This window comes from Etheostoma cragini, chromosome 22 (genome assembly GCF_013103735.1).
Source record: "Etheostoma cragini isolate CJK2018 chromosome 22, CSU_Ecrag_1.0, whole genome shotgun sequence".
In the NCBI taxonomy this organism is placed as follows: domain Eukaryota; kingdom Metazoa; phylum Chordata; class Actinopteri; order Perciformes; family Percidae; genus Etheostoma; species Etheostoma cragini.
The window spans coordinates 15,425,646-15,439,369 of NC_048428.1; the positions used below are offsets into that span (position 1 = coordinate 15,425,646).

The 13,724-nt window shown below is 40.5% G+C and overlaps 2 protein-coding genes across 9 annotated transcripts in view; both read left to right on the forward strand.

The window, feature by feature from the left end:
- ube3c (ubiquitin protein ligase E3C) overlaps positions 1–7,395 on the forward strand; it is a 28,344-nt gene extending 20,949 nt beyond the window's left edge. Inside the window, exons 20-24 of the mRNA XM_034861506.1 lie at positions 2,127–2,339; positions 4,067–4,255; positions 4,354–4,420; positions 5,398–5,528; positions 7,143–7,395. Of these exons, the coding sequence (XP_034717397.1) occupies positions 2,127–2,339; positions 4,067–4,255; positions 4,354–4,420; positions 5,398–5,528; positions 7,143–7,313 (771 nt within the window). The 3' untranslated portion in view covers positions 7,314–7,395. The remainder of the gene's footprint in view (positions 1–2,126; positions 2,340–4,066; positions 4,256–4,353; positions 4,421–5,397; positions 5,529–7,142) is intronic.
- Positions 7,396–12,622: 5,227 nt separating this feature from the next.
- Positions 12,623–13,724, forward strand: part of dnajb6b (DnaJ heat shock protein family (Hsp40) member B6b) — a 36,706-nt gene continuing 35,604 nt past the window's right edge. For all 8 annotated transcript variants that reach the window (XM_034861513.1, XM_034861511.1, XM_034861509.1 and 5 more), the window contains exon 1: positions 12,623–12,899. The gene's annotated coding sequence lies outside the window, so the exon portion shown is untranslated. The remainder of the gene's footprint in view (positions 12,900–13,724) is intronic.

The window sequence follows — 13,724 nt, forward strand, 5'->3', positions numbered from 1 at the left end:
CGTTCAAAGCATGTGGTAATAGCGTTTTGATCTGTTTTACAGTCAGGAACATCCAGGTCGCTTTTCTCTTGCTCGGTCTGAGATGGCTCGGTCCACTTATCAGAGCATTGTAACTCCTCCTCCTCTTTTTATTCATCTTCTTCTCTGTATTCTTCACAAGTGGGAAATAATCAATCAGCAGCTAGAAGTTCTCCGCCCCCACTCCCTCGATATTGCGCTCCCAATAGCTAATGGTTCAGGCAATTAGTCGAGGGGGAAATTAATTTGAATTTGACTTTCAATTAACCCTACCTTAAGTTCCTCTTTCTCCATAAAAATGGACGTTCGAGTGGCCATTTGAGAGGTGTATTGATATTTGTTTAGTGCCGTTATTGCCTGGATAAAAGGCAACCGTTTATATAAATTGGGATTGCATCACTACAACTGCAGTGTGCACTGGGCACATTGAGGCTCAAAGGACACGGGAGATTAATATTGTTAATTAATGTCCAAGGCGTGCCATTGTTGTGGAGGTGATGTATCACAGGCAGGAGTGGCTTGTCCAGGGTACTCACTGAAATGGGATTGAACATCAGAATAGAAGCTGGCCATCATCCTTCTTCCTCACTTGTCCACCCAGCTGACAAGCTGAAGGATTTAAGCCATAAATGGTGAAACGTGAAAACAGGTTTCTATGCTTTTGTGGTCCTATCCTTCCAGACTTGTGACTGAAGAGTTAATATAATCTTGATGGGAGTGTTTCCTGACGGGGGTTTTCTTAAAATCATATTTCTTATTATGTAATAGACCTGCTGAAGGTTCTATTTGTGCCTCATTCGTCTCTCATTAGTGCAAAACCTCCAACCTCATCAGCAGTGGTCTCTCCACTCTGTAAACTGTGAGGGTGATGAAAGTTTTAATCCTCCCGTCTCACCCACCAGACGTTCCCACCAGTCTCCTTTCCCTGAACTCCAGCGACTGATAGTTCCTGTTGTGTGAGGTGTGTGAGGTTGGCCCCCTTATTAATAGAGATGCGTTTGAAAGGCATTATAATTTTATTGATTCTTAATGTTGTAAATTAAGGAATGTATTTGGCAGCGAACAGAATGCACCTGCTATGTTGTTGGCATTTATTCCACCTGATGGTGCCGCGATCTGCTTTAATTGCGTTGCCACTGCACTCACTTATATTAAAAGGCCTGGGCCATAATAATTAATTCCTCCCAGCCCAAGTCATTTTGGCACAATTTCTGGCAATAAACACCCATAAATTAAGTATGTGGCATTGAAAAAATAAGGCTACAGGTTTTTCCCATATACTTATTGCTGCCTCTTCCCGGCATAAGTGTTATTGATAGGTTTCAAGGGGCCACGCGGCACATATGGTCTGAAATGAGCACCGGCCACGAGAGAAATACTAAGTGGATTATTTTGCATAAAAAATAGACAATGTTCGAAGTTGTGCAATTAACCTGTGTTTATAAAATAGCTGTGATTTATGTGTGCATGTGTGTTTAAGATGCATGCATTATGGAAATCCTTAGATTTATAATCCATTTAGCTGATGCGGTCAGGGTTTAGCGCTATCATTTATAAAGACCTGTATATTTTAATGCCTCCAACGGGTTCTTTTTTGGACTATTCCAGTACATTAGCTTTGGGTTTTATGAGTCACCTGCCTGGCTGTAGTTCTTAATGGCATTTGAGGTCAAGGTGAGAATTGGCATTTATAAAGTTTGAGGCGGGTGAAACAGAAGCCTGTGTGTTTAAGATAGATTGTGTTCTGTGTTTTGCTCTCAGTCACTATGATGTGACCAGATTTACTATCTTATCACTTGATTTTTTGATATAAGAGTAATAGGCAAATGTATTGTTTAAAATGTATGTTGTAATCTCATTTTTGAATATGTACTTAGTAGTGTTATGCTTGCTACTTGATGCGGGCTGCAGTCCATTTAGTTATCTCAGTTATCTAATCATCATGTTTTATTCAGTGACACCCAAGCAATAAACAATCTCTTTGTTTAATGCTCAGGGCATTTCCTCACTTGTACTGATTGACTGATGTTTGTGGGGGAATTTAATAAGAATGAAGTGTTTCCTTGTCCTGCTGTTGTTCTCCAGTAAACAGCCATACTTTTCTACAGGCGCTGTATGAGAACATGCTGGTGGAGTTGCCCTTTGCTAGTTTCTTCCTGTCCAAACTTTTGGGGACCAGTGCGGAAGTAGACATCCACCACCTGGCATCATTGGACCCGGAGATGTACCGCAATCTCCTCTTCCTTAAGAGCTATGAGGGTGACGTGGAGGAGCTGGGCCTCAACTTCACTGTGGTCAACAACGATCTGGGAGAGGCTCAGGTGACTGGGGTTGGGGACATGATGGGATGGAGTTGGATAAACGTTTTTTTTTTTCCATCTCTATTCCTACCCCCGTCAGTACCTCTCATTCAGCCGTCTTTCCTTCCTCCTGTTTGGTTCCTCTTTGTTGCGTTAATAATTAATTTCCATCATGATGTGCCACTTTTCAGCTCTGAGAGAGATAAAGCACGTTGCCACTGTCGCTCTGCTGCAGTGCATGGAACACAACAGCTCTGTTGACCATTCCACCTGCCTTTCCCCCCAGAAATTATCTTAGAACACGCCTGAAAGAAGCAACTAGCTGCTCTTAAGCACGTCCCCTCCAAAGCTCAAGGCTGCGGAGACGAGCCGCAACCAGCACTCTGAGGCACCTGGGCCCAGACCTGCACTCTACCCGAAGCCCCTGTTTGCTCAGGGCCTTAACGCGTCTTATTAGCTCTTCTCAAACAACACCTGAAATGGTTGAGTTACAATGTAGCCCTCCTGGTTGCAAATAGGGCATTGCAAACACGATAGGGAAAACAATTTGTTAAAGATTAGGCACACACCCGGGAGCAGTCTGCCCTGCATTTGCCCTCGTAAGATAGCCAATGCAAGCAAGATAAGGACAGTAATTCTCTTACATTAGCACATAATCAGAATCTACTGTAGCGGAGAAAAAAAAGCAGAAAATTATTACCTGTTAGTGGTCCACATGCTGTATGCAGCATTCAGGGGATGGACAGAATAAAAGGGACACCTTACTTTATACCTTACTGCAATCTCCCTGCACTAAATATCTTTGTGAAGCTTATCAGTTTTTGTTAAGACTGCGTCAGAGAGTTGCTGATTCACGTCTATTGTAAATTGTGACTGCAGTTTGTACTATTGTTAAACAAATATCATGTTAAGTTTCTCTCAGTCAATTCTGTGACAGTCTATGTGCAGTCTTGCATTACCAGACCTTCCGCCACAGTGTGCAGAGGAAGTAATCCACACAGCATTCCGGGATGGGAGAAAATCGTTCTCTAGTTTATTGGCATCTCTTTAAACCAATCACAATCATCTTGGGCATCCTAAGCCCTGGACCCAATGATGGTGCCTCTGCAAAATAGCCTTAATAAGGAACTTGTTTTGGTAGAATATGTGTTTGTTGAGAAGTTTTTAGTCGTGCAAGAGAAAACTCAGATTGGACAGAGAGTCTAGCTAGCTGTCTGGAAATGATGGACACTGTCATATATGATGCAGCAAAATTGCATTGGAAAAAGATGAACATTCACATTGTCCCCCTGATGTCGCTATGATGTCGTCATGCACCCTGCTTTATGAACAGAGATGAGCAAATCCTATCAAGTGCTAACTGCTCTATAGCTAATGAAAAGAGAACTTGAGGCCAAATTGTATTGGACCAGATGTTCATTGGATGTGCTATATTTAGAAACACTGAATTGCACTTAACCACACTCACATTGAGCCATACCTTTAATCAGAGTGCTGTTGGAAAATATTTTAATTACCTTTCTGGGATTAAATTAAATCCACCTGGCACAATTAAAGCTCTTTGTTTGTTGGTCAGCTGGCAGGCTCAATGATATGCATAATATGATCTGCATAATGAAGTATGTGGTATGGGCACATAACAGTCAAATTACTCAGCTACTATTAGAATATGTCATATTTATTCACAAAAAAATGAAATACTGGAACTAAAACTGTGAGGAAACTGTAAATAACATTTTGACCCTCAGGTGGTTGAGCTGAAGCTGGGAGGCAAAGACATTCCTGTGACCACAGCAAACCGGATAGCCTACATCCATTTGGTGGCCGATTACAGACTGAACAAGCAGATCCGGCCTCACTGCCTGGCCTTCAGACAGGGCCTGGCCAATGTGGTCAACCTGGAGTGGCTGCGCATGTTTGACCAGCAGGAGATCCAGGTACACTGCATGCAATCAGAAAATCTGTCCATCAACCTGCACCATATTTGAAACTTACAGAAACTTAAAATGTATGTTTGTTCACAATTTTTCATTAGGTGCTGATATCTGGGGCTCATGTGCCAATTTGTCTTGATGACCTTAAAAATTTCACAAACTACTCAGGTAGGAGCTGATGTTAAGAATATTGTTGCTGGTGTAGCAAATTCCTGTGGTGTCTATAGACTATTATCAATGATTTACCATATATTTGTCTCTTTCAGTCAAATTTAAAAAATATTTATTTGTCTGAGACTTTTTCAGACAAATTCAAGTTTTGAATGAATCCCACGAGGCAGGCTGTATGTTATATCTATTATATGACCCAGATATGCAAGTTCACAGCCTCTGTAGTAAACCCCGCCTCTTTATTATCATAAAGCATGGATCAATAAAAATAAAATCATTGAAAAAAACAAAGAATTAATCTTTACCAATAAAACAGAGTGTTCATTTTCTCTGGACTAAGTCAGCTACAGCTCAAGAAGAATGGAGCTGCTATGGCAACAAGTGACAGCTGTCTGTAGCACAGCCTTGGCTCAACGGTCCGACCAAAAATCGCTTATATAACTACAATTCTGCACAAAAAATAAACAATTACAATCAACAGTCATACTCCTTAGGACCTTAGCAAATGTTCTTTGCAGATTAGCAAAATAAGGGCACAAATCCCCGGGGAACTAAGGTAGCGTAACGTTAATGAATTATGGCCATTTCCGCTACAGTGTTGTCATGTAACGTTGCTAATATAACAAAGCACAATAGTAGATTAAACACAACAGACAGACTAACAATATTACTTAAACATGTATAAAGGTGGTTCGGTGGATTTTAAATGTTTAAAACTGCAGGTGGGGTATCCTCTGTTCTGTTCATAAAGAAATGCTCTAATGCTTTAATTGTGACTACACAAAATAACTACAATTAATCAATAATTGTTACTGGCCTATATCCATTATAATACAGACTTGTTATTTAAATTGTTAATCTACAGTCCAAGCTGGGATCCCTTCAGTTTAAAAACTAATAGATATGGTGAAGGTATTGTAGGTCCGAGTGTGGTTGAACTTATATAATTTTTCTCCATCGTCATCTCCTTTTAGGAGGGTACACGGCCACTCACCCAGTCATCCAGATATTTTGGGAGGTGGTCGAAAGCTTCACAGACGAGGAAAAGCGCAAGCTGCTGAGGTTTGTCACCAGCTGCTCCAGACCTCCACTGCTGGGCTTCAAGGTGAGGCTTTACCAGACTTGAAAACTCCCCTCGCTGTATCTTTTCTTCTTCCTATACTTAGTCTTTAGACTGTGTACAACCTGAATACAGAAGGGAGTGTTCCCTCTTAATGGGCTTGTAATGAAAATACCTAGACTGATAACTGCCCTTATAACGATCATTTTAAAATTAGGCTGCGATAAGGCCGAGCCAGTGTGGTGAGGTCTTATCTCCACGTCCACTCTTGTTTTATAGTTCACGACCTTCCTCTGTTGAAGGGTTACATGTGTTGTATGTGTGGGCTTGGTTAGAGAGCCTGGCTGGACAGATATCACCATTCAGTTCTCGGTAGCAGGTTAAACTTTTAAACTTTTGCCTTCTGTGTGACATGACAGAAAGCAGCACATTCCTTTGAAATAAACATACAAGGGAACTACATCCTGTGCTTCTAAACATTGTTTTAGCAGTGCTGAATCATTATTGCTCCTATTTCTGAAATGGTTTCCTAATTGGAAGCCATTTCACTTTCTCACTGACTTGATTTGCAGTGCACTTAGATAGTTTGAGATGGGGGAGCAGAAAGTGTTGCTCGGGCCATTTAAGAGTTTTAATTTGTCTTACTTTGTCTAACCAGAAGCTGTAATCATCATATGATTGGTTTTAGTACTCTTTATGACTGTAATTAGTTAAGAAATCCTAATTGCAGTAGAGGGAGAGAGCAAAACTCTCCTTAAAATCTTTTTCACTTTCTCCTCTTGGGGTTTTAGGAGTTGCCTTCCTTCCTCATTTAATCAATTTGACTTTGGCCAGTGGCATCACCCCCCATCCCCTCCTTCCTCATCACTTCACCGGGCCTGAAAGGGCGGTAATTCGAAGGGGGAGCAGCCCCTGACCCGGCCCTCCGCCTGAGCCAGCTAAGCCTTAATTAGCTGTCGTGAAACAGTCCAGGATTCATTAGAAGGAAATAGCTCTGTCAGGAGAAGCCATTTAAAAAATATGATGGAAACCCTCTTTTTTCCGAAATGATGGCTGTGGTAATGGCACTTTCTCAATAAGCAACGATAGTTTAATACGGTAATTGTCAGAAAAATGGGATCATTACGGCTAAGCCCCTGAAGAGCCATTTAATCGGGTGTGTATGGCCGCTGAACTGCATACTCTAACTTTAAATAGCAGGATGAAATCAGGGCGGGGGAGCTTATTTGTCGGCCTAGCTCGTGATGGAAACGGTCAGTGTGACAGTCTGCAGATGAGGTGGCCTCATCACAAGGAGGCTTGATATAAAAAATGCCCAATAGACAACATGAAATGATCATTCCTTCAGCGTATCATCCAGGGGTCAAACTGTGGGCCAATTTCCCACTCAGTACCTTTCAAACACTAACCTGATTTCCTAAATTTATATTTCCTCTGTATTAGCTTAAAGCTTTAGGTCACTCTTTTAACATTTATTCCCTAATGGAATTTGACATTTATTGCTTAATCGGGATTGCTTTGGACATTGCGATCATCACTGACGTTAGCTGATTCACGTCTCATTAGTTGTCCGTCTTTAAATGCCTCAAAATGTTCCAAGTTCTCTGTGACGGAAGCCAATTTGTCAGCTGCTTTTTACCAGCTTACATATGTACACAGGAGCTTTACCCGGCCTTCTGCATCCACAATGGCGGCAACGACCTGGAACGCCTGCCCACGGCCAGCACCTGCATGAACCTGCTCAAGCTCCCGGAGTTCTGCGACCAGCACCTGATGAGGAACAAGCTGTTGTACGCCATTGAGTCCTCCGCCGGGTTTGAACTGAGCTGAGGAGGGCAGAACTTTGCAGTTTCCATGGACTGAACGCCACACAGAAATGAGGCAGACCTGCCTGATTTACTCTTTGTGTGTGTGTGTGTGTGTGTGTGTGTGTGTGTGTGTGTGTGTGTGTGTGTGTGTGTGTGTGTGTGTGTGTGTGTGTGTGTGTGTGTGTGAGAGACACACAGCCAGGGGTGAGGTAATGATCATCAAAGGGGGTGCAAGGATGAATGGGTAGGAAGCCTTTTTTTTTATCCTTGTTGCTTTTAAGTAATTTAAATGTTTAAACACTTGTCAGAACCCTTTAGAAGAACAGCGCAACTCTAGCAGGAAATACCATGCGCTTAAACAAAAAACAAGAGTAGCAAATGCTCTCTTGTGTAATTGAACATGATCACATTTTTCACCAAAGATTAAGTGGCATCATATAAAAAAGGCAATATAACGACAGAGGGACTCTAAAGCCACCTTGTGGTGTGCCAACTGCTGCGGGGGTGGAGGAGCTTTTGTGTATAGCCATCATGCATTTTCATGTAGAGGTCATTAAAACTCCAGTTCTTGCGATTTCTCCTATCATTATTATTACGAGTAATAACTGTCATGTCCGATAACCATACTGTAAGTGTGCACACACCATCTAAAGTGTGGAAATGGCTCATATTGCTGGACTAAATTTGAGGGAAGTATCATTTTACTTTGTATTTGTGAATATGTATATGTTTACAACTACTCTTGTATTATTCATTTATTCAGTATTTGTACAGTTTTATTTTTCTTTCCTTTTGTGTGATGAATGGAAGCCTCGTGTTTTCACACATGCTCGTTAAAATGTACAATCTCTTCCCTGGTCAGCGCCCCCGAAGTTTGGTCTTAGGGAGCAACAACCGTGTCGCATTGATAAGGCTTACAAATGATCAGTGTACCAACAGGGTGGTAAAAGAGAGAATGGAAATAAATAAACCCACTTTTCTTTTTGCATTTTTCTTCCATAAGTCTCTTTTCTTGTTGCTTGTAATTTACAGTAATGACCAAGTCATAAAACAGTGCTTTGTGGAAATTCTTCTCCTGAGTTTTATGGCCTCTGACATATAATTAAAGAAACATCCAGTTAAGAAACACTGAGCAGAACTATTCTGGCCTTGAGATGCATTATCGGGCTGAGCACAAATTAAGATTATGTGAGTTTGTCATAAATCTACCTGCCCTCTGATGCAGTACAGCCAAGGAAGATATTCATCCTTCTTTGGACTGAGTCCATCTCCATCCTCTCCTCCCTGCTGAAAAAGCCAACTTTGCTTCCCCCTCTTCTCCTCTCAGAACCCAAACCCCTCGCATCTGCTGGGCCAGGGAACTCAAAGTGATAATTGGGTCTTAAAAACCAGACTTGTCATTGAAATGAGGGATTCATCTCAATTACTATGAGATTTTTTAAGACTATTACCTTGTGATTGATTATAACTGACAAAGTTAATGCAGGATGTTATGAATCATCCTCGGAGTGTAATATACTTAAGCTTTCTCAAAGGCCTTTTAAGAGCTAATTGAAGCTTTTAGGGTTGTTTATCTTGCTGATCAAAGCGATGAAACATCAAAAATCACATGAGAGTTATTGTGGATTGGAGCCTACTTTGCACGACGTTACTTCAAAATTGCTATCAAGTGTGCATGCCTGGAAAGAGAGCATTAAACCAGATGTGTGTGTGTACCCAGCATGGATGCATATCTAAGTTAATCATACCTGATTCAGTCTTTAATGAGCAGGTAACAAATCATCAGACAGAATGACATTCATAGCTGCAGGTACTGCATCAAAGAGAGAATGTCTTGCACCCCTCAGGTTTAGTTTTGCTATAACAGAGTGCCTTCTGGTGGTCAACCAGTGGTACTGCATGAAGAACATTCACAGGTTTACAGGTCTGTATTTTGTAAATCTGTAGGACACTTGTCATATCAGGCACTTTCTTCTGCCAGTGCCAACTTGTAATAAATGCAAACTATAGCTTGTTGTGCTTTTGACCCCCTGGCTGGACACATTTGAAAATGATTTCAATTAATACAATTTGGCTGCCCGGTTGCAGGAGAAAAGACAGGAAATTGGGCAATATGAATTGGGAAGCCCAAAAAGGTGTCAGGCACAATGCAGGTTAATTAATTTGGTGTATCAGCACCTTATGTGTGACGGCACGGTGTTACGAGTGTGCGTTCTGCCTGTCCAGACAAGTACAGGGAGTGGGCCACCCTTATTTCTGAGTTTCAAAAATGTGTATGTGAGCAGCAGTTTAGTCTGCAGTATTTAGGCTGCGAAAATTTAGGCTAAGAATTATGATTGGGTTTTTTTTCTTTTAACCTTCTGCATTTGTCAATGTATGACGTAAATTGCAGCCTGTAGTCATAACAAAGAAACGCATATAAAAGTCTCTGTGAAAAACGTTTAGAAAAAGCTGTTGACTGTATGAAAAAAAAAAAAAAAAAGACCAATGCATGATATCTATTGCTGTGATTCCTCGTGCCCAATGAGTCTAATTAGATACTGACTGGCCATAATGTCCAGTATAATTAATAGCCATCTGTCATTTTCATTGGGCCTTCCTTAGCTGGCAAGAGCTCCGGCCGGCTTTAACGACAACAATGACCTTCCTTTTCCATTTAAAATCAATGCCAGTCTGTAATTTCAGCCTCAATTTGGTTCAAAACTGCAATAACCTGCAGTGCTTCATTCTGTTTCTTTGGGTTATTATGAGTTCAGCCGACTGATTTTTATTTTTTTTCCAGTATCCTCAGTCCTGCCCAGTCTTCAGAGCTGTGACTTGAAAATATTTTCCATGACAAATGCATAGTTTATGTAAGTGAAGTCAGTTTTCAGAAGTGATTTAAAAGAAAAAAACTTGATTTAGCAAGTCTAAGTTTCTCTGGCAGGCCATTTCCCAGTGTGGTGCTGTATAACAGCCAACAGGTTCCTGCCTGAGGACACCAGACTGCGTTCAGGTTGAGCGTGCAAGGAGAAAGATATAATCTGGGTCCAGGCCATAAATGATTTAAAAGCAATGAGTTAGATCTCAAATACCTGCTGTGCTGGTGCAGGACATTTAAAAGTTGCATTTACAAAAAACCCTCTGCAAAGGCAGTCAGGGTTGCATGTTAATATCTCAACGTTTTAAATGAATAAGTCAAAATTATGAGATAAAGAGCTTTTCAAGCAGATCTGATCTTGTATATAACTATGAAAAGCACAGGTGTAACATAAGCAAAAATATCATGGCTTAAAAAGATGGCTTTATCCCATTTAAGTGTACCAGCAAGCCATGCCAGTGAGCACAGTGATACAACATTAGGGCCCTGGAGCTGTACACCTAAATGGAAATAAGTCATTCTTAGCATAATGAAATACATGTGCTTTTCTATTATAATATGTCAATGGTTTCTCTGTGAAGGACTTATAAGTAACAATTATTAAAAGACATAGGCCTACTGTTGACACGCTAAGATCATTATGAATATATAAGATCAAGATAATTATAAATAAATGCTCTTCATTCCTATCCATATTCTTTCCCCTCATTATGGCTCTTCCATAGCAGTATTCTTTGGGCCAAGGTGGTAATTATAACAGTTATTATATAGGTCACCTGTTTGTTTCCCACAGTACACGACAGATGGCGCAGAAAGCAGTTTGTCAAGTCTTGGTTCCTGTAGATGACTGATGCTTCGACAATTAACCTAAATATTCGACATGTTGTGAATATCTTGAGGCCCAGTGAGAGGACTCTTTCTCAGTTTCAGGTCATGCTCATGCTCAATGCACATGTGAACAGTAAAAACAGTCATCTCTTCGCTGGGTCTGTTGAGTGTCATGGATGTGCAGCTGCAATGAAACAGCGCTGCTGTCGACAGTCCACACTCAAAGATATGCTGCTTTCAAGTGCCCCTCGTAAAAATTCCTCGTTATGGGTTTGGAGCATGGATTATTTAAACTATGTTTAGAGAAGTCCCAAGTGAAACTTGATTGAGACTTTTAAGTGAACAGGAGTGCATATAACGGCATTCCTCAATGTTAATATTGACCAGGCAGCAGACCTCTCCTATCAGCAGTGTGGTTGAAATATGGCTTCTAACAACAAAAATAACATCTATGAACAAAAAAAAAGTCAATAAGACAATTTTATTTTTATTTGCTCTCTAGTGCCAGAGAACAATAGCTGTAATATAAGTATAATATATAATCTGGAAGTATGCATACATTGTTAATGTAATATAGCCTATGTATTACAATTAAATTTTAATTCATTATAATATTACCAAAATATTATTTGCTGTGATATCTTATCTGAGGTGAGACTGTACAAGTATTCACAAAAGAATGTTTCCTTAAGTCTCATTAAATGTTGACGTGGCCTCACCAGCCAAGATAAGATTTTAGCCAGGACCACAAGACAAGAGTTCTTCTGGAATACTTCAAATGCAACATTTTTTTATGGAATTATGCAAAAGCTTTGTCTTTACTCGTGCCATAACAGTATGGTCCACCACATGTAATATATATTTTGAACATGTCGACTGTATAGATGTTATTTTTCACTTTAATACTTACTGGTAATTGTAATTTACTCACAGTATTCCCCAAATAAGCTACACAGTTAACAACATTTTTGGCTTCTTTGAAACACAATGTTATCCAGTGTTATGCCAATTGTTTGTACTAATGATTCAGTTTCAACAGGGTGAATTCCATGTCCATCCACGCATGGCTGGATTTACGCTAGCTGTGGCCTTGGTGCCAAAATGCAACCACATTTATGCTGGAACACTACCTTGCCCCGGATTTTCCAATGTCAGTTTGTGATAATTTGATTAACACACATTTGTTTAAAATATGCTAAATGTGCATGCATTATCAGCCAAAATATTAAGAATAGAACTTGACAGGCCCCCCAAAATGACAAGGCTTCACAATTAGGTATTATTATTATTATTGGACCTTGCTTATTTTGGCAATTTCTTTTATTTTTACATGCACATCGATGAACATGCACAACAGTACACGTAAATGTGCCAGATTGTAGCCCGAGGGCTAATTTAATGCTTTACAATTTGCCTCTCACACTGATGCAGAACGGCCAGGCAAGCTGCTTGTCTAACTATTAGGAGGAGCTGGGGAATAATCCGCCAACCCACAAGGGCCACTTCCACACCATGGATCTTTTCATTTTGATTTATATTGTGCATTAATGGCTCAAATTACCAAACAGATTTGCATCAAATTCCCTCATAGACCACCTGTCCAACGGCCAGTCAGTCCGGAAATTGTCTTTGAGAATTACAAATTACACTCCAACTTCTTTGCTGTTTGGTTTGAAGGGTATCCACAGCCCACCCGTGTACTTTTATGTAACAGGTTAGATATCCGAGAGTACTTGAATGCAGCAGGAGTATAGTGGGCTAGTCGATATCAGTAGCTAGCTAGCTAAACCTCCAACAGCCACCAGCCACCAGCCACCAGCCACCAGCGGCAGTTAGTTACAGATTCTGCACTCAGGCTGTCGAAGACAGGGAAATAGCGACATAAGAGAGGCCCTTTGAGCGAATACTTCATTTAACCAGGTGAGCACTTCTAGAAATGTAAGCGGTGTATGTGTCGATACGGCTTTACTTTGAAAGACCGTTGAATGCATTTAACGTTACTGTCTCCTGCCGCATATACTCGGAGTTTGAGATGCTTTGGTGTCGCAACCTGATGCCCCCCCCGCTATCGTCGGAATTACAAATTATATATTATCATTATTATTATTGTTAGTTTTATTAAGTGCCCGCTAAGTTAAACTAGCCTATAACAAGTGAGTGGAGCTTGCTGCTTTTGCCTGGCTTCAGCTAGCTAACGTTAACGTTACTAACCCAAATAGTAACTTAGCTAGCTAGCTAACGTTACAGCTAGCTACATTGTTAGCTATTCAAGCCATTACAAATGTTGTATGTTTAATGTTAATTATGAAAACATTTGTCAAGCATCTGGTGGGAAAGATAAGATATTAAAAGTTATGTGCTGCAGTCTACGTTAGTGAAAGTCTGGCAATACAAGACTTCCAGTCCAATTTTAAAGTTACAACTATTTTTAGAGATGTTTCCCCTTGTTATGTAACGTTTTGCTATTACTATCAGCATGCTTATGCTGCCTTTTACACATCTCAAACATTTTTATTCGCCTTTCGGTCAATCTGATCGGTCTGCTGTGTTTCTCACACTTGTGATGTTGATTTGCCTGTTGATGGTAGCTTCCAGAAGGTGCGAGAAAATTACTTAGTTTTTTCAGTTTGCGTGTTGCCATTGGTTACAGAGGCCTGGGAGATAGGAAGTAGTTTAAGAGGAAGTTCAACACACGAAATAGGCTACAATATTTGCAAGTGTAATAAAACACAGAAATACAAATAC